Below are 18,808 nucleotides of genomic sequence, written 5' to 3' on the forward strand. Positions count from 1 at the left end.
AGATTGGAGGTTCAGGGTATCTACTAGTCGAGCAGTCTCGACTAAATCCTTCTTACTTGTTTTCAAATGAGAACTTGAAACTAGACTAGACTCTAGAACTGAAAACTAGACATAAATAAAGTGAATAATAACAAGTAACAAAGCTGTAGTCGAGACTGCGGACAGACAGTCGGACAGGGACATATCGACTCAGCTGTCACGTACATTTCAACAGAACCCTTATACCCTAATTTCTTATTTTCAGAGTATAATAAGTAAGAACGTTGCAGTAAGACGTTACCGACTGCGGAATACTCATTCACATCAAATCAGTAATTTTTTTATTCGATTGCCACGCCCCTCGTGGGCAGAGATATATCCGCCATAGCTCGTGGACTTGGGTGGTCGGTGCGAATCTACATTCCAAATTTCAGCTTTCTAGCTCTTCAACTAATATGATTTCAGGCAAATCAGAAAATGCATTTTCCGATTTGCCACGCCCCTAGTGGGTGAATCGGGACAAATAACACTTTAAAAATCGGAGATATGCACGAGTATGTGTTCCAAATTTCAAGTCTCTAGCTTCGATAGCGCCGAAATAAACTGCGTTCATACGGACATACGAGCGCACAAGACGGACATTTCACAAAACCAATATACAATATAATTCTTTTTCGTTAATGAGTATAAAAATAAAATACAACACGCAGCATTGATTTTAATTAGTTAGATAATGGGACTTTAAAAGTCATCCAAAGTGCAATATAAAATGATAATTGTAAACATTTTTCATCACATATCTCAAATGAATATACAAATACAACATTTAACAATAATAAGCATGTATTTAATATATTTACGAATTTGTTCCTAAGACGTTATCAAAATAAATAAATAAATAAGTAAAATTTGTTAACCTAAAACACCAGTAAGAGTGTTATAATCAACACTAAACAAGTAAGAACGTTGCAAAATTGGGATGCTTATACTCAAAAAATTAAAAAATTACAGGGTATTTTTCAATATGCTACGCCCCCAAATAGGCGTAACAATTATTTTTGAGACATCGATTGAGGAGATTACTAGTAACCTAACTATCCGAATTTGAAGCTTCTAGTTCTTAAGCTGTAGGATATTTAAACTTTTGCGGTTTGCCACGCTCCTTTTTTGCGGAGACGTTGGACTTGGGAGGTCAACCTGCGTATATATACAAAATTTCAGGTCCCTTGCATCAATAGTGCGTAAAATATAGCAGAATTTGAAAACTCGCTATATCTTCAGGTCCGATTTGCCACGCCCCTAGTAGGCGTAGATATACAATTTTTCCATCTACGCGCATTTCGAGCTTTTCTCTAAAAATCGATAACTCTTTCCGATATTTTATTATCGATTTAAAACCTTGTCGAAATTTTTCCATCTACGCGCATTTCGAGCTTTTCTCTAAAAATCGATAACTCTTTCCGATATTTTATTATCGATTTAAAACCTTGTCGAAAGCTAGTCATTTAATTATATCTCCTACACCTTTAGAGCTAGTGCTTCCAAATTTCAATCGTAGATTTAGATATATTTTATATAATTCCGGTTTTTGTTGTAAGAATTTTTGAAGAATTATTGTGAAATATCAATTTTTCGAAGGGTTCAGAGTAGTATTTTACCGAGTTTGCCTCGCTTCTTTCTCATGGGTGCGGTTACATACATTATATCAGGCATACAAAATCCACATCATTCACTTGCTTTAAACCTAGAAAATAAATATAAAAAAACTGAGAAATATTTCTGTTATTTTTTTATTTTTTTGTAAGCCCTTTTCAAATAAAAGAGGGAAATATTACTATTTGTTCAATTAAAAGTGCAATTTTTTTCTATACAAATTTTATTAAAATTTATTTATACTCGCTTTACAGTGTGTTTTGTTTCTTTATCGTTTGATTTATAAATTAAAATGAGAACATTGCGTTGGCCTTACAAATTAATAGCATTTTCATCTACTACGCTTCTAAGCAATAATCTGCTTTCTTTCAGGTTGTTTTTTTTTTGTGGTTCGTTTGTTTTCATTAGATATTCGTATATACGTAAGAATTCTCATTGAATTTGCTAGGTAACAATAATTATACATTTATACACATTCATATTAATTAATTGTTTTGGGGGTTTCTCATTGTCCTGTGCAACAAAAGCAGTTGAAACTGTTTAAAGCTTAAAGCTAAGGATTTGCTAATAAAACGTTCTCCTTGGTGGACAACTAAAGAGGGGCGTGGCGGATCAAAAGCATAGCGCAAGCTGCACACCGAGTGTTATTGTTGTTGTTGTTCTTAGTATATTTAAATAGATTTACATAAATAGGTATTTTTAGTGTATGATTCTTCTTTTGATTTAGTTTTTGTTTTCCTTTTGTATTTTTTGTTTTCTTTCCTGCTTGCTTTATTTATACACATACCCATATATATGATACAGTATATGGTATAGATATATATACATATATACATATATATATATATATATATATGTTTTTAAATATTTAACATTTTCTTTTCTTTGGCTTAACTTATGCATACTATGTTATATAATTTGTATCAAAATGTGAAAAAGTATTTTACAATTTATTAAAATTAAGTACAAAATTGAAGAAGACGCATTGGTAACAATCGTTCAGAAAGTAGTGTAAGAAACTCCCAGCCAAAATAATGTACAATAGAAGGAATGCCAAAGGCAGCGCAGAAAATATAAGAAAGTAGAAGTAGGCATATAAGTAGAAGTAGGCGTATAAGTAGAAGTAGATGTAGATGTATATGTATGTAGAAGAAACAGCTGCAGCAACCGTTGCATTAGAAGTCGAGAGAAGTTAACAAAGTAAAAGGTATACAAGTCGAGTCAAGGATCTGGGCCAAAGCAAAGCAACTATTGGCTTGACGCAATTGCTTGCCGGCGTTGCTTGCGTTGCATCCTTGAACTTATATGCTACCTACACAGTTTTATTTGAATCATTCGCACACGCTCACTCATACACACACACCCAATCACACTAATTTACAGGCCCTGTTCACACTCGCTCGGTTCTTCTCTCTCTCCTTCCATCTCTCCATTTGTCTCTCTCGCTCGCTCGCACAGGTTAGTCATCACAGCTACAGCGAATGTTCGTTCGTGTTGAGGAAGCTGCGGCAGACGCGACTCACTTCGGGATTCGTGTGATTCATGAGCTGCATGTAGATTTGTTTGTGAAGCGAAAGCTCATTGGTCATCTCGCTCAGCTGGCGCAGCAGCGCGTCCTTCTCCTTCAGCAGCGACTTGACGCGCTCCTCCACCTCCTTGGAGCGCACCTTGGCCTTCTCGCGGCTCTTGCGCACGGCGATGTTGTTGCGTTCGCGGCGTCTCCGGTACTCCTCGGTGCCCTTGTCAACGTGCTTGTTGCTGTGCTTGCGGTGCTGCTGTGCGTGCTGCTGCTGCTGGACGTGGTGCTGCTGCGACTGTTGCAGCTTTGTGTGATGCTTGAGCAGTTGCTGTGCGTTGGCTGCCAAGTGCGGCAGGTTGTGATGTGCCAGGACATTCGCCGTCGTCAGATTGGTGAACTGCGCCGCGCTGCTGTTCGCCGAGCTGTTGTTGTTGCTGTTGTTGCTGCTGTTGCTGCTGTTGTTGCTGCTGCTGTTGTTGTTGCTGCCGCCCAGCGGGTTACCTTGGTACGCATTGTAGAGTCCATTGCCGTTGCTTATAAACGCCGCAGCCGCCTGGCTACTGACCGACTCCTGCAGATGCCTGCGGTACTCAGGATCGATGGGCTCCTCCTTGATCGTGCTGCTCGAGTCGCTGCCCACGGAGCTGTTCTCGTCGCTCGAGTGATTGTTGTACGTGGCGTTAGAGTGTACCGCCTGCGGCATGTAGGCCAGCGCCGCCCTGCCGTACGAGTGCTGCTGCTGCCGCGCATTGGCCAGCGTCTGCTGCTGCTGCTGCAGCACTTTGGCGGCCGCACTGACCATGCCACTCGGCGGCAGCGTGGCGGACAATCCGCCCGGACTGGTCACCATGTCGCTGAATATGCCCAGGGTCTCCGTGTCCCGGAACTGGTCGTCGATAAGGTGCTGCAAGTCCAGTGTTATCTCCTGAGTGGTCAGCTCGTCCAGATCCGTTTGAGTGCCGTACTGTTGCAGCATTTGCTTCTGCAGCAAGCTGTTGTTGCTGTTGTTGCTGTTGTTGTTGTTGTTCAGTTGCATCTGCTGCATGGCGTGCTGCTTGACCAGCAAGGCCGCGTCCTGAATTGTGGCATTGTTGTTGGCATCCGTTGTCACCTGTTGCTGCTGCTGTTGCTGTTGCAGTTGTTGTTGTTGCTGCTGCTGCTGTTGCTGCTGTGCACTGGACATCGCCGTCAGCGTGATTTGGCCGATTGTTGCCTGCTGCGGCAGCGGCTGCGGCTGCTTCTTCAGGTCGAGCTGCGCCAATGTTTGCACCGCATCCGCATACATCTGAGGCGATTCCATGTTCAGCATTTTGAGTTGTGCGAAGGAGGGTAGAATTTTGATGCCTTTTCTTTTAGGATCCAATTTGCAAAGGGGCCGAGGGGAGGGGCGGGCTGAATAAAACTTTGCTAAATATCCCTTAAGCAGGCGCTAAATCATTTTATTTTTTATTTTTATCTTGGGGTAAATTGTTCTTTGGAAATGTTTGCAGTAATTTATTAAATTTTTACAGTAAAAAATTTAAAAGTTTACTTCGAAATTTTTTACATTTTTTGGTAAAACTTCACTTTGTTTAATTTTATCTCACTTCTCAATGACTTTTTCTTTGAGCATAGCACTTTTTCTCATGTTTCATTTGTTGTTTATGTTCTAGAAGCCGTTTTAAGTGATCACTGCAGCTGCGCGCACTGTTTCTTGAACTGTTGTAGCTGTTATTGCACTTTGTTTTTGTTTTTGTTGTTGTTTTTTTTTTTTTTTGTTATTGTCGTGCCAAGTGTTGCCTTCACGCACGCGATTCAGCGACTGAAGTGTTTCAACAATGATGCAACAGATTTTATATGCGAGTTTTTATTTATTTACAAGTCGTATGCGCTGACGTCGACGCTAACGCTAACGCTGACAGTGGCGCTGCCTTTGTCGTTGACGCGGACGCTTTGTATCAGACGTTGCTCCTGAAGAACCGTTATGGGCTCTTAGCTATATGAGCTTTATTCGGTATGAGGCCGTTGCGCGTTCGCGTCCGCTGCTTACAATTGGTAAATTGTAACTGTGACAAAAAGTCTTTAACGCGGCAGCAGCGCCGAAGAAAATGAGACGCAGGCAAAGCAGCGACGCCAACGGCGGCCGAAAAATAAGCAACGCCAATAACAACAGCAAAAGCAGAAGCAAAAGCAACAGCAACAACAACAAGAGGCACATACATACACACACACAAGCACGCACACACTACTAAAGAGAGCAAAGCGATATAAAAGCCCCAAAATGACGGCGTTGACTGCGCTGCTTTTACAGCAACTACCTGTGGATGGTAGTGGTGGTCAGGCCACTGCGCAACACAAATACACATGCGTACAAAGCAAGGCATAGAAAAAGAGAGAAAGAGGTAGAGGAAGAATGGAAGAGAGCACAATTGAGAGCGCAAAAGAGCGTCAAACAAGCTGGCGATCGACAACAAAAAGCAAAAGCAAAAGCAAAAGTTTTTCCCAATCACTTTTACTCTCAACAACAACCCGATCGCTCGAGTCACTGCAAGACAGTTTACTTAGCGAGTGTGTGCCGAATAAAGTCAAATTACTGTGTTCAAGCAAGTCTTGTAATTCGGATGGATGAAATGATTAAAGTTATATTATAACATGTCATAGTTTTTAGAAACGCATGTTTCTTATGCTAGTTGTTAAGGTGACGCGTGTTGTGTAGAATTATAGCATTAAGAATATTCATAATTATTAACACTCAGCAATATTATAATATATGTATATTATAATAGGAAGTGTTTGATTCATGGCGTTTATGTTACGTAACCCACCTGAATAAATATGTAACTTTTCTTACGTATATCACTATTAATATATTACTTAGTTCGTTCGTGTGAGCAACAGGCACAGCAATTTGACTTCGATAAGTTTGTGACGTCAAAACAAGGCAGTCAACCAGAGAGACGCACACATAAACAGTGGAGCTGCCGACGCTGAACGCCGAACGCCGAACGCATCGCGACACTGCGACGTTGCGACGTCACGTCGTCTTATTGCTGCTGCCGAAACCACTTTGCATTCGTCTACGCTCGCTTTCGTTTTCGTTTGCTTTTCGGAAAAGAGCGTCAAAGCCGGTTGCGCACGCACACACAAACTCGCAGCATTGCCATGCCCCACAGGCCGCCCACCCATCATATAAAAGCGCGTCTGCCTTGCTCACTTTGCTTTGTACTTAGACTGCCAGCTGTTTAGAAGAAAATAAAGCAAAATGCTTTTGCTACACTGCATTGCTCTGTGCCGCGCATGCGTGACTGAGTGCAAAAGAGAGCGTTAGACGTGAGCCCAGGTCGGGTGCTTATGGCTGAGCTTTCACGTAACACTTCGTTGTTGTTGCCGTCGTTATAATCGTTAATATTATTGTTATTGTTGTCTTTTGCGTATTAAATTTAAATTAAAAGCCGTTATGAAATACATCTTCTCGTAAATTAGCACGCTTCGTAGATTTGTTGATTTAAATGGAGCGATTTGTAAAAGTCGTACACTGCTCTCGCTGACCCCAATATTTGAGATACCCACCCCGTAGCTCCTCAACCCCCTTCCCATGCATAACCTACTCTCTCACTGTCGCTCTCACTCTCACTCTCACTCTCACTCTCACTCTCACTCTCGCTTTCGCGTTCAATCTGCCTTTATATGGGTCAAGTTTTGTGTCATTTTTTTAAAGGTATATACATACTTACACCTCATTTCAACGATTACTCATACGCAGCGTGTGCATATGCACGATAAGCGTTCGTTGCAGCCAAGCTGGCGGGCGGGCCAGTCAGGCTTATCAGTCAAAGCTATCACTGATTGATAATCAAGCGACAGCTATCGATATCGATGACTACACTACGCGAATTGTGCAAGCCGAGTTCGCTTCCCTGTTCGTTGCATTGCAAACTTTGCAACTGCTGGTTGCACCGCTCCTTTGTGTGTTCTTGCAACATGCCGATTTACCAATCCCCAGCTGTTGATAAGATTGTTTTATTAATACAAATCGTGCAAAAGTGCGGCTACCGCACTCGTACACATACGCATGCACTTATCAAGTTAGTTTCTACCAACAAATGATTTCAGCAAAGCTCTGAAAAATATTATTATTATTTGATGATTTTTTGGCATATGACTGATAAGACAGCAAGAATTCGCAACGCGTGCGCTCTAAAACAAAAACAAATATCAATAAAATTAACATGCAGCAAAAAGAACAAATGCCAAAGAAAAATAAGACTTAAATCGAGCGTTCATTGCACTCGGCCAAAACAGAACGTTGACTTGGCTGACAGACCAAAAGCGACTAAGCTTTATAAACGGAACCAAAACATTCTCAATGACTGAATACAAAGTCCACTTAAAATAATTCTGTAATTTCCAATTAATATAAATGTAAACAACTATAAACGTATCAGCCAACTTATAACTAAGACGGATACGGATACGGAGACGGAGAAGGAGACGGAGACTGGGGATAAGACGGAACGGAGACGGAGACGGAGAGGACGAGACGAGACGGAGACGAGACGGAGACGGACAGGGAGAGACGAGACGGATGACGGAGACGGAGACTGAGACGGATAGGAGAGGAGACGGAGAGGAACGGAGACGGGCGGTAGACGGGGACGGGACGAGACGGAACGAGACGAACGGAGACGGAAGAGACGAGAGGATACGAAGGAAGGAGACGGACGGAGACGGGCTCGGGGAGACGGGAGGAACGAACGGAGACGGAGACGGAGACGGAGACGGAAGAGACGAGGGACGGAGAGGAGAGGAGACGGAGACGGGACGAAGAGCGACGAGACGGAGACGTGCTAACGACGGAGCGGAACAACTTATACTTATACTTATACTTATACTTATACTTATACTTATACTTATACTTATACTTATACTTATACTTATACTTATACTTATACTTATACTTATACTTATACTTATACTTATACTTATACTTATACTTATACTTATACTTATACTTATACTTATACTTATACTTATACTTATACTTATACTTATACTTATACTTATACTTATACTTATACTTATACTTATACTTATACTTATACTTATACTTATACTTATACTTATACTTATACTTATACTTATACTTATACTTATACTTATACTTATACTTATACTTATACTTATACTTATACTTATACTTATACTTATACTTATACTTATACTTATACTTATACTTATACTTATACTTATACTTATACTTATACTTATACTTATACTTATACTTATACTTATACTTATACTTATACTTATACTTATACTTAGACTTATATTTATACTTATACTTAGACTTATACTTATACTTAGACTTATACTTAGACTTATACTTATACTTATACTTATACTTAGACTTATACTTATACTTATACTTATACTTATACTTATACTTATACTTATACTTATACTTATACTTATACTTATACTTATACTTATACTTATACTTATACTTACACTTATACTTATACTCAAGCTACTTTTCAGTGTAGAGCAACTTTTTTGTTGTTGTATGTAGGTTCTGTCACAGATAAGCGACGATGGTTACTTCCTTAAATTCGAGCTCGTCGCATTGAACCCGATGCGAGCTGTTTTTACGTTGTATGGGTGTATCGAATATCTAGAGCTGTCAAAATTCTCACGGCTCTGCAGCTAGATGACTTTCAATTGAAAATCGTTTTCAATTTGATTTTCGGCGAAAAGTTCGCCAGCGAGCGAGCAGCGTGCCAACTTTGATTTGCCAATTCGCGTATAATCAGCATTAAATATTCCCCGTCATCAGATTGAGAGCCACGGGAATGGGTTCCATACCTTCTATGGAACCACTGCCAATGCAAACGAATGAAAATAAATGTCACACAGAGTTCAACGAACTTCAACAATAAATGGTGTTAAGTACTCAACAATTAAGTGGAAATTCCTCAATTTGGATGGAAGTTTGGAGTATTAATATATTGATTTTGAGAATAATTTTAATTTAATAAATTCGGTTTTCCGCACTAATTAGGGTTTCTCTTTTGGTATTTACCACTATTCGAATAGACTATAAAACGAAAATTTAATTGAAGTGAATGTATATAAATGTGTTTCTTTTTAGAAATATTTATACATTTATTTGCATTTTGAATAATTAAGCTAAAATTTGTAAGTATCAAACGAGAGAGTTTTATGTACATATTACCTGAATTTAGAAATGGAAAGATAATCAACAATTTGCTGTATCAAATTAAAACAGAATATTAACGTTATGTTAAATGCACGCTCCTTTCTGCGCCGCTTTCTACACAGTTCACTATTTGCCATAACGCCACCTTTTGTTCGATATTTGATTATGCGAAAACTCTATACTGCTTGCTATAAACTGCTTTCATGGCGTATGCATTGCTTGCTTGCACTGCTTGCAAGTATTGCTTGATAAACACATGATTCTAAGTATATTTTAATTGTTTTAAAAGGAATTTCAGATGAAAGCAAAAGTAGTCATCTATTTTATTATTCTTTTTTTTTTTGGCAGAAAGGAATCGTCTTTAAACATTTGAATTTACTGGTATCTTTGTTTATTAAGGGGTCTTTATTTTAAATAAAATGTGGTTATTACAAAAATATTGGCGTTGCACATCGCCAAATTAAAAGGACAGGACTTGAGTACTTTTCTTCTGAAGCCGAAAATTAATATGCAAGAAATATAACATATACAGACATATATAAAAACACACAGCTGTATTACTATTCAAACGTTAGTTAGGCATTTACAGACAAAACATTTATGAAACTAAATTAAGACACATTTTGATTAAAAATAGTAATATAAGTATTATAAATTAATATATAAAAATGAATATTGATTATTAATTAAAATACTATTTATTATATTCATCTAGAAGAATGAGCTCTAGAAGAAGAGAGATATAGATAGAGGGAGAGAGAGAGAGAGAGAGATTGTAATCTACATCGAATGCAGTTCAAATCTTTAATTTGAAGTCCGAATTTAATCCGATAACATTTTTAGATCTTTAAAAGTAAGCAGTTGAAGTTGCACCTAAAAATATTTAAAATAAAATAAAAATAAAAAAAAAAAATGTTAAAAACGAGATAATTTAAACTACGTAATAACTTTGGCATGCTGCGATCGATCGGATGCGTTTGGTAAAGAAGAAGGGGGCAGGCGTAGGGGAAGGGGAAACCGGGGAACTGATCCCTGGACGACCACATTGATTGAAATAGTTTATTTGCGGCTCCGATCTGGAGCTGGAGCTGAACCTGAAGCAATGGCTGAGGCTAAGGCTGAGGCTGAGGCTGAGGCTGAGGCTGGACGTGGAGCTGTCTGTCTGCTTGCAGGTCGAGGCAATTGTATTTGTTTTGCTTTTTGTGTTTGTCGTCGCATTTGTTTTGTATTTTTTTCATATTATTTGTGATGTTGGCAGCGCAGAGATAATGATGACGAGCTGCCAGCCAGAGAGCCCGAAGAGGCTGCTGCTCTGTGCCTTACCTGCAAACGCCATAGAGTGCCTACGACTGATTGGGATGCCTTGTGTAGCGACGTGCACAGAATGACATTTCGTGTGCGCACAGTGGGCGCGATAAGGTCGATAACAGTGAACACTAAACAGTGGCTGTGGGGCGAACTGAGCTGCCTCATTCCCAGGTCTCTTGCTCCTGGCTCTGCCTTGCTCTGATTTCCGAGACAAAAGTGAAGCACAAATTAAAAATCGACCGCAATTGCTGCGGATCGCTCGTTCGATCGATCGACAGCTTCGCTGTGGAATTTTCATATGAGCGCTTGATTTCAGCAAAATTACATACTTGTAATTTTAAAATGCTGCCGAGTCGCAACACAAAAAAGCGAGCAAGCAAACGCCAAGCAAAGCGAAACAAAAAAACTCCAAGAATTTTAACCCCAACTGGCCAAGTCGTCTGCAACGTCTTCCACTGATCACTTACGCACATTTTATCACAGCCAGGCTGGAGACATCGCTCAGCTACAGATACAGCTACATCTACAGCAACAGCAACAACTAGAGGCAGCATCTTCTGTTTCTGTTTCGGCTGCTGCTTCTGCTTCTACTTCAGCTCGACACATACTCGGCTTCTGTGGCTCAGCTTGGCAATAAGTGGAAAAAATAAGTTACCGTTCTACGCGCTGAAATTTGTGTGGCGATCGACGATCTGTCGTCTGCGCCGGCTGAGCTGCAGTGCTGCCTATTTTATTGCAAAATAGTTAAAATACTCGCCAAGTTAGCAATAAAAAGGCTAAACACGTACAGCTGGAAATATTGTTATAAGTAATATGTCCATTAAAATTGTTTTCTAATATGATTTAGTATGATATTAACTCTGTTTACAATTTGCCATAAGCCTTGAAATTTGAAAATTATTGGACTTGACATATTGCAAATTTTATAATATTTTTGTATATTATATTATTTGATTTCATATTAAGATATTCATTTGCTAAGCAGGAAATTGCCTGCCCCGCCTAGAACCATCAGCAGTTGACAGTCCTTATTCCAGACTTTTCAAGTTTTTATTTAATGATTTATTATTAACTTTAGGGATCAATGGGTTTATTAATATTTTATTTGCATTATTTTTTTATTTTAAGTAGTGTAAAATGCAGCTAAAGTGGGTACGTGACATGGGCAGCACTGTTGGCTTGCATGTGTCTTGTGGCCTGTCTTGGGGCTGTCTGCTGTCCTGACGATCGTCGTTGTCGTTGTCGTCTGCAGTTGTTGTCAGTTTTTGCTCGGCAACAGTAGCAGTAACAGCAACAACAACAACAACAACAACAAAAACAACAATCGATCGCGGGCAAACGATCGAGCGTTTCGCGTACATTATCCGAGATGCGTGGGATAATTCTGTTCTAATTTGTAGCCAGGCAGCCGAAAGCGCGGCTGACGTCAGTTGGCCAAAAACGGCGAGGCCCAAAAGAGGGGGCAGGAGAAGAGCAGAATGGAGAACTGGCTTATCGCTTATCATTAAGAAGATAGCATGCAAAGCACGCACACCCACCACAAACGCACACACACAGGCATAATTGAGCACTTAAAATGCTGCTGAAGGAAGTTCTAACTGGTCAGCCACTCACACACTCCCGCGCTCCCTCGCTCCCTCGCTCCCTCCCTCCATCCGTCGGAAGAACAGGTGGGCGGCATTCAAATTGAACTTCCGTTGCTGGCACTTGTTGCGGTGTTGTTGCCCCGCTGTTGCTCACCTGGTGAAAACGACCGTTGAATGCAAATGAGTTCTTCGGTAATCAGGTGAAATGGTCACGACCTGTTAATCGTTTTATGATTGTAGCGGTTCTTTTGTTTCCTGTTTGCCCCGCGACATTGCAGTAACAGCTCCGACAACGGTAAATCCGCGCAGCGCGCTGCTGAAGAAAAGCCCTTTTCCTTTTGTTTGCCTCACTTTGTATTTAAATTGTAACGCATGCACACCCTGTCGATCCCAAACCCAAACGCAAACTCGAAGCCAATCCAAATTCGAATCCGAATCCAAATCCCAATCCTGCGCAGCTTATGTTTAATTCATGAGCTGCTGACTGGCGAGGCATTCTCGAGCTTGGTCTCCGCCAATTGGCAATTGGTGAAACGTTTTATGTTTCCTGGCTCTGCATCTGACTCTGACTTCTGCTGGCTGCTAACTCGCAGTCGCTAGCTCCGGGCAACCGGTCAGCCGCTGTTCGGGGCTCCAGTAAGTGCTTCATTGTCACCCCAGCGCCCAATTAGACACCTGAGTCGATCTGAGTGGTTCTGCAGTTGTCTCTTGCTTATCGCCTACCCGCATTTGTAAGTCGACTGTGTTAGCCTGGCCAACAGCAACAGTAAATGATTTACTGATTCACTGGCTGAGTTTACATTTAAATGATACTTTAATTCAAATGTTACACTCCCAGAAAAAGGCAAGTTAAGGAAACGAAAGGAAAATTAATCAAATCCACATTTACTTAATTTATATATTTATGTTGGGCAGAGAGAGCTCTAGGACGCGTTTGTTTCGTTATCCTGCAGCGTCAATCAATATTCTCATTATCGATACTTGCTGGCATATTCAGAGTCAAATAAAGCCGTAGAAAGGAAAGGTCAGCAAGAATTGCCTATTCAGTTTGAACAGATTGCCGACTCTGAAAATACTTGGGGGTGTCACACCCCACTCACCCCTAGCGACGCTGGTGAGTAGAATGAATTTTAGTTGAGATTGTGTAAGCCTTAGAAAAGTCTCTTTGATTAACGTAGATCTACCTAGTATATGTTTGCAATAGGTGATAGAAAATATAATTAAGTTTTAAGTTTATATAAGTGGACGTGTGGAAATTAGGACAGACGGGTCGAAAACTAGGATACTCTTTTCACTTGGTGAAAAAGTATTGAAAGAAATTTTAAGTATAGAAATACGAAACACGTTTCGACTACTATGTCCAAAATACTCTAGAAATTCACATATTTAGACAATATATTTTAAAGGCGGCAGCTTATGGGCCGATAGAGCAACAGCTCTATAAATACACGCAGTCTCTTTCTCTCTGTCCCTCTCTATCGTTCTCTGACTCTGTCTGTCTCTCAGTTTCTCTCTTGTCTCCATGTCAGTTTCGGGTTCTCTCTGTGCTCCATGCGAACTCAGTGGCTGCCAAAAAATAAAAAATAAAAAAAATAAAGATGTTCGATTCGTAAATGGAACAAACATTAGTTGCCAGATCATCCCCACTAAAAATACAATAGTATATAGTCGAGCATGTAGTAAATACTTTATATGTATATACATACATGTATGTATATATGTATTGTGTCGGCGTATGCACTTCTGAAGGTGAACTCTGTGGATTCGGCTTCGATTGCCTAAGTGGAGCAGCGAGAGGAATCGATCTCTGCATAGCTCCAGCTCTTAGCGCTGGCATAAATGCACGTAAGACGCTGGCAAAACGCGCACAAATAATTAACTATAGCAAATGCTGGGAAATTCCAGGTAAAATGCAACACGCAGCAGAACACTGCAAAAAGTTGTTCCCAGCTGATAAATCGAGGGGGCAGAGGCAGGAGTCGGGACAGGGGCCCGTGGGCAGAGAGGTTGGCGGTCAGGACAGACTAGATGACGTTCAGTTAGAAATACAGCCGGACTGGAGCCAGCTGCAAGCTTCTGTTACTCTGCGACAGCATGGGCGTTGTCAAGGGAGGCAGCAGCATGATCGAGATCTAACCTAACAGAGAGCGAATAACATTTGCTGTAAACTTAGTCTGTTATCTATCTAATCTAATCTATAATATCATAATTGTACACGCCTTTGTCTGTTGTGGATAGCCGGCGAAGCTTAACAGAGGCTCGAACAAATTAGCTATTATTCTGTTAATTTTTGCCAAGTAACATGAGATTCCATATTGTCCTTCCCAAACAGAGACATGCTATCTATTGTCAATTTAAATTATAAGCAATGTTGATTAGAGCTCCACATTAACCCCTGAAACTACGGCCATGGCCAAGTCTTCAGGTAATACCAATTAGTAAGCGCTGCACAGCGCAAGTCAATTCAATTGTGAGAACCTTGTGGCCAGCGTGTGAGTATGACCAAACGTCAGATGGGGCAACACATGGGGAATAGTGGAGGATGAAGCTGCGTTGCTGAAGCTGGACCTAGAGCTAGAGCTAGAGCTGGAGCTGGAGCTCGAATTGGAACTGATGCACCCGCTGCGGGGTCGAACCATATAGAGAATGGAAGCCAAACTAGCTGGTGGATTGGCTGTTTGTCTGGTTGGCTGGCATGCAGCGAGCGTTCTATTTTGACAGTCATTATGATTAATTTAAATCATTAGGCAGCCTAGGCAGGTCGAGCGCTGTGTGCAGTTGCAGTCGCTGCTGCTGCGAGAGCCGAGAGCCGAGTCCAGATTTTAATTAAATGCAGGCGGGAGAACACAGCGCACATTCGTGGACTATTCCTATTCCGCGGAAGAGACAGGCTGGCGACAGCGAGCAAGGCTGCTGGGTGTCTGGAAAAGGCAACTTTTGCCATTTGCAGCGGGGAACGAGCCAGGAATGCGTCGATGTTGCTGCCTCTGCTGCTGGCTGGACTCGTCTCTCGATCATCAACTGGGAGCAATAACTGGCCACTGTATCGATGGATGGATTGTTTGGCAGCTCGACTGTATCTGTTAGTCACTGCACGTGGCCAGCGCGCTGGTGCAGAGCTTTCTTGCGAACGGCTATTTAAGGACATTGCGCAAATACTCGAGGCTTGGGACGAGCTACAGAGGCAGCAGCAACGCCGCCTTCGCCTTCGCCTTCGCCATTGCCATCGCCATCGCACCACCACGCAAATCCTCTAGAGCATTTACTGACCATATTGGCCATCGCCAGCTGAAATTCCTGGCATAGTTTAAGTGTATCGGTTTTTGTGCGCCCAGGGGGAGTTGCGACATCGATGTTTGCTCAAAATAACAAATTAACTTAATCAGCGCTGATAAGCAGCAACCACTGAAATGGCGGCCATTTTGTCACGATCGACGTGCACTCGACAATTAAAAACTCAATCACGCAGTCAACAAACAAATAAGCAGCACACAAATTTAATTAAAGGCAGAATAGTAATAAAAATACATGGAAAGAATAACTTTTAAATGCCGCCTAAACGCCTCAGTGGGAGGAGCCAGCTGCTCCAACGCGATCTATGCGTCGGCGCAGCCAATCACATGCACGCAAATGGCAGACGTTTGCGCAAATGAGCGTTGTAAATTATTCATACGAATCGTGTTGAGAGCGACTCACACGCACACCCGCTTATACACGGATAGAGTCAGAGCGTTGTACATGGGCTTAAGCTGCGTTTAATTAATTAAGCCGTAGAGCTGCACAACCACAAATGCACGAGCTCTTATATACTAAGCTTGCTCTTTGGCGCGCGTTAAAGAGCGCCTCTCTTGCTTGCAAGCGCTCTCTCCTTTTCTGTTTCTCTCTCTCGCTCTCTTTTTATGTGCAACCGGTTGTGTGGGCATGTACGCTCCAAGTTTGGTGCAAACATTGAACGGCGCTGCGCCGTCGCTTGCCATACGCGTGCTTTGTTATTAGGTATTTGCACGCCATCTGAAGCACAACGAAGGCAACAATCGATCGCAAAGTTAGCTCGTGACCAAATATATAAAACAACAGATATACAAAAGTAGCAACAGCAGCAACATCAGCAACAACAACGACAATAACACTATATACATACTTACGCGCAGTTCGTAGTTCGCATTTGGCAGTACCACATTAAAACAACAAATAAAGAAAAGAGACCAAAACAAGTGACGCACATCTCCCCATCTACCGCAGTTGTCAAATAAGTCCACATAAAGTAATTTCAAAAAATACTTACAAATACGAAACATCAAAATCAACAGTAACAGCATTAGCAGCAGCAACTAAAATAGCAACAAACGAAACATCAACGATAAACAGTTAGAAATTGAAATGTGCATTGGCGTACGCAGCTCAAAAACATTTTGAAGCGGATTCAAATAAGCGCGCCCAAAAACAGCCCATTCGTGTGCAACACTGTGACTCTGTTAAGCTTCTGTTAAACTGTCTGTTAGTTAGCAGCCGCAGCTGTCAGTTTTCCTTGTGTGCTTGCGCCGCGTGTATGTGTGCGCGGCCAACCGAAAGATTTGTGAATTAATTGTTAATGATCAAAATACAAATATTATTGACAATTGCTGTCAATAAAAACGAGTGCAGGGCTTTCGGTGAACGGCGTCCGTGTTAAACACTGCAGTGTCAGCAAAGGCCAGCAGTGCAAACAGCTGACAGCGGCGGCGACGGTGGTGGCAGCGGCAGTAATCGTCACAACACAGCAACGAAATCAAAAGCAGCGGCGGCTCGTTCGTCTGTGTGTTCGTGCGTGCGTGTGTTGGTGTGCGTGTGTTTTTGTGTTTATTTTTGGAATTAAAAAGCTAGCAGCCGATATTTGTGTGGCAAAACTAAAGCTAAAGTCGAAAATCGAATTAAGAAAAAGTGTGCCGCAGCGGCAATAATAGACGCGCGTGGTGCCTTGAATTCACTGTACGGCTCCACGGTGGAGAACTTTTACCTGAGAATGGATCCCACGCGCGGCGATTCGCGCTACAACCTAAACTACTCTATGAGTAGCATAGGTCTCAGTCTGGCCGACCAGGCCGACATGTACGGCAATCCCGCCGTCGCTGCTCTGGGCGGCCGGCCCCCCAGTGGCGGCTTGCTGCAGAGCATGGGCGGCGGCAGTGGCGCGGGCCTGGCGATGCAGCAGCGTCCCAATCCAGGGGCGGCGGCGCAGCAGCAACAGCAACAACAGCAACAGTGTCAAACGCTGAGCAACAGCCAAACGCACAGTCCACAGCACCAGCAGCAGCAGCAACAGCAACAGCAACAGCAACAACAGCAGCAGCAACAATCACGTGGGCTAAAGCGCAGCGGGAGCGATTGCTACGAGGACCATCGCTCTAGTGGCGGCGGAATGACGCTGCAAGGCCTAGACAGCTGCGCTGCCGGCAGCATAGCCAGCGGCGGCATCGACGTCGACGGGGTAGACAGCTACAGCACGCTGCCCAATAAGAAATCACCGCCCGCCAATGGCAAGAAGACAAAGGGCCGCGTCAAAATCAAAATGGAGTACATCGACAACAAACTGCGCCGTTACACGACCTTCTCCAAGCGGAAAACTGGAATAATGAAGAAGGTAAATTCACACCCAGTATTTTCCTGAGACTAAATAATATCGCTATTGTTTATCTGTATGAATTGGGAAAATATACTCCATGTGTGAGGGAATATGAGTTGAATTCTTCGAATGAGGAGAATGTTTCACTTGACGATTTGTGAATAATTGGATCAATTTATATTCGTGAATTAAATGGTTTCAAATATGTACTTTACTGGAGGACTACAAACTAAAGTTTAACTTACAATGTTTTAATATGATTACCCGAATAGATTGAAATTTCCTAAAACTATAAGAAATTATGAAAAAAAAAAACTAAAATTTGAGCATAGCTCAAAATATTATTATGATTGTTGCCTCACTCGATAATTGAATCATTTCGCTTATGTGGAAAAGTATTTAGTTGGTGTTTCTTGAATTCATAAATCTAGTCTGTTGGTATGTCAAATAGTAAAATAAAATTAATGTACACATTCTTCTATATTTCCTCTTTAAAAGCACTTTGAAGTTTGCATCTAAACCATATTTTCAAATTTTTGCTTGAATTTAATTAGCTAATACTTAAAGATTTTTTAAATTTTCGAACAATTGACTAAAATGGAATAGTTTTAATCAATTATAAAATTTAATTATATTCTGTGGGGCCCTCAGCCTTAAATCTGAATTTTCAGTGCTTTTATCCTGACGAAAAAAAAAAAGATTCTTCAAATTGACGCTTTAATCATGTGATCATAAGAACTTTGCCTTTCATTTTGCAAGCAGCTCATTCTATTTTGCTTAAGCCAATCAAATGCCTCCTCTATGTGTAGCACGTTGTAAGCGCATGTGCAATTAATAAATGCTACCAAATCCTCAATTCTCGTTGCAGTCGATTCGATTCGAGTCGAGTCGATGCGGATCCTGCGACTCTTGCATTGTTCTCCGCCTGCAATGCTGCTTTATCGTTCTGTTGCCATCGTGCTACC

At 41.5% G+C, this 18,808-nt stretch overlaps 2 protein-coding genes across 2 annotated transcripts in view; one reads left to right on the forward strand and one right to left on the reverse strand.

Annotated features, from left to right (window-relative positions):
- Positions 1 to 2,453: 2,453 nt before the first annotated feature.
- On the reverse strand, positions 2,454 to 5,220 carry slbo (CCAAT enhancer binding protein alpha slow border cells). Its single transcript, XM_018110443.3, has one exon. The coding sequence runs from the start codon at positions 4,458 to 4,460 to the stop codon at positions 3,105 to 3,107; it is 1,356 nt and encodes a 451-aa protein (XP_017965932.1). The 5' UTR covers positions 4,461 to 5,220; the 3' UTR covers positions 2,454 to 3,104.
- Positions 5,221 to 16,516: 11,296 nt separating this feature from the next.
- bs (serum response factor blistered) overlaps positions 16,517 to 18,808 on the forward strand; it is a 36,791-nt gene continuing 34,499 nt past the window's right edge. The window contains exon 1 of the mRNA XM_030387840.2: positions 16,517 to 17,861. Within this exon, the coding sequence (XP_030243700.1) occupies positions 17,244 to 17,861 (618 nt within the window). The 5' untranslated portion in view covers positions 16,517 to 17,243. The remainder of the gene's footprint in view (positions 17,862 to 18,808) is intronic.

The sequence above is a fragment of the Drosophila navojoa genome, chromosome 5, assembly GCF_054131105.1.
Source record: "Drosophila navojoa isolate 15081-1374.11 chromosome 5, UAZ_NAV_1.0, whole genome shotgun sequence".
In the NCBI taxonomy this organism is placed as follows: Eukaryota; Metazoa; Arthropoda; class Insecta; order Diptera; family Drosophilidae; genus Drosophila; species Drosophila navojoa.

What these genes read in the sequence shown, in the direction of transcription:
- slbo (XM_018110443.3), bottom strand. Translation starts at nt 4,460, where the DNA reads ATGCTGAACATGGAATCGCCTCAGATGTATGCGGATGCGGTGCAAACA.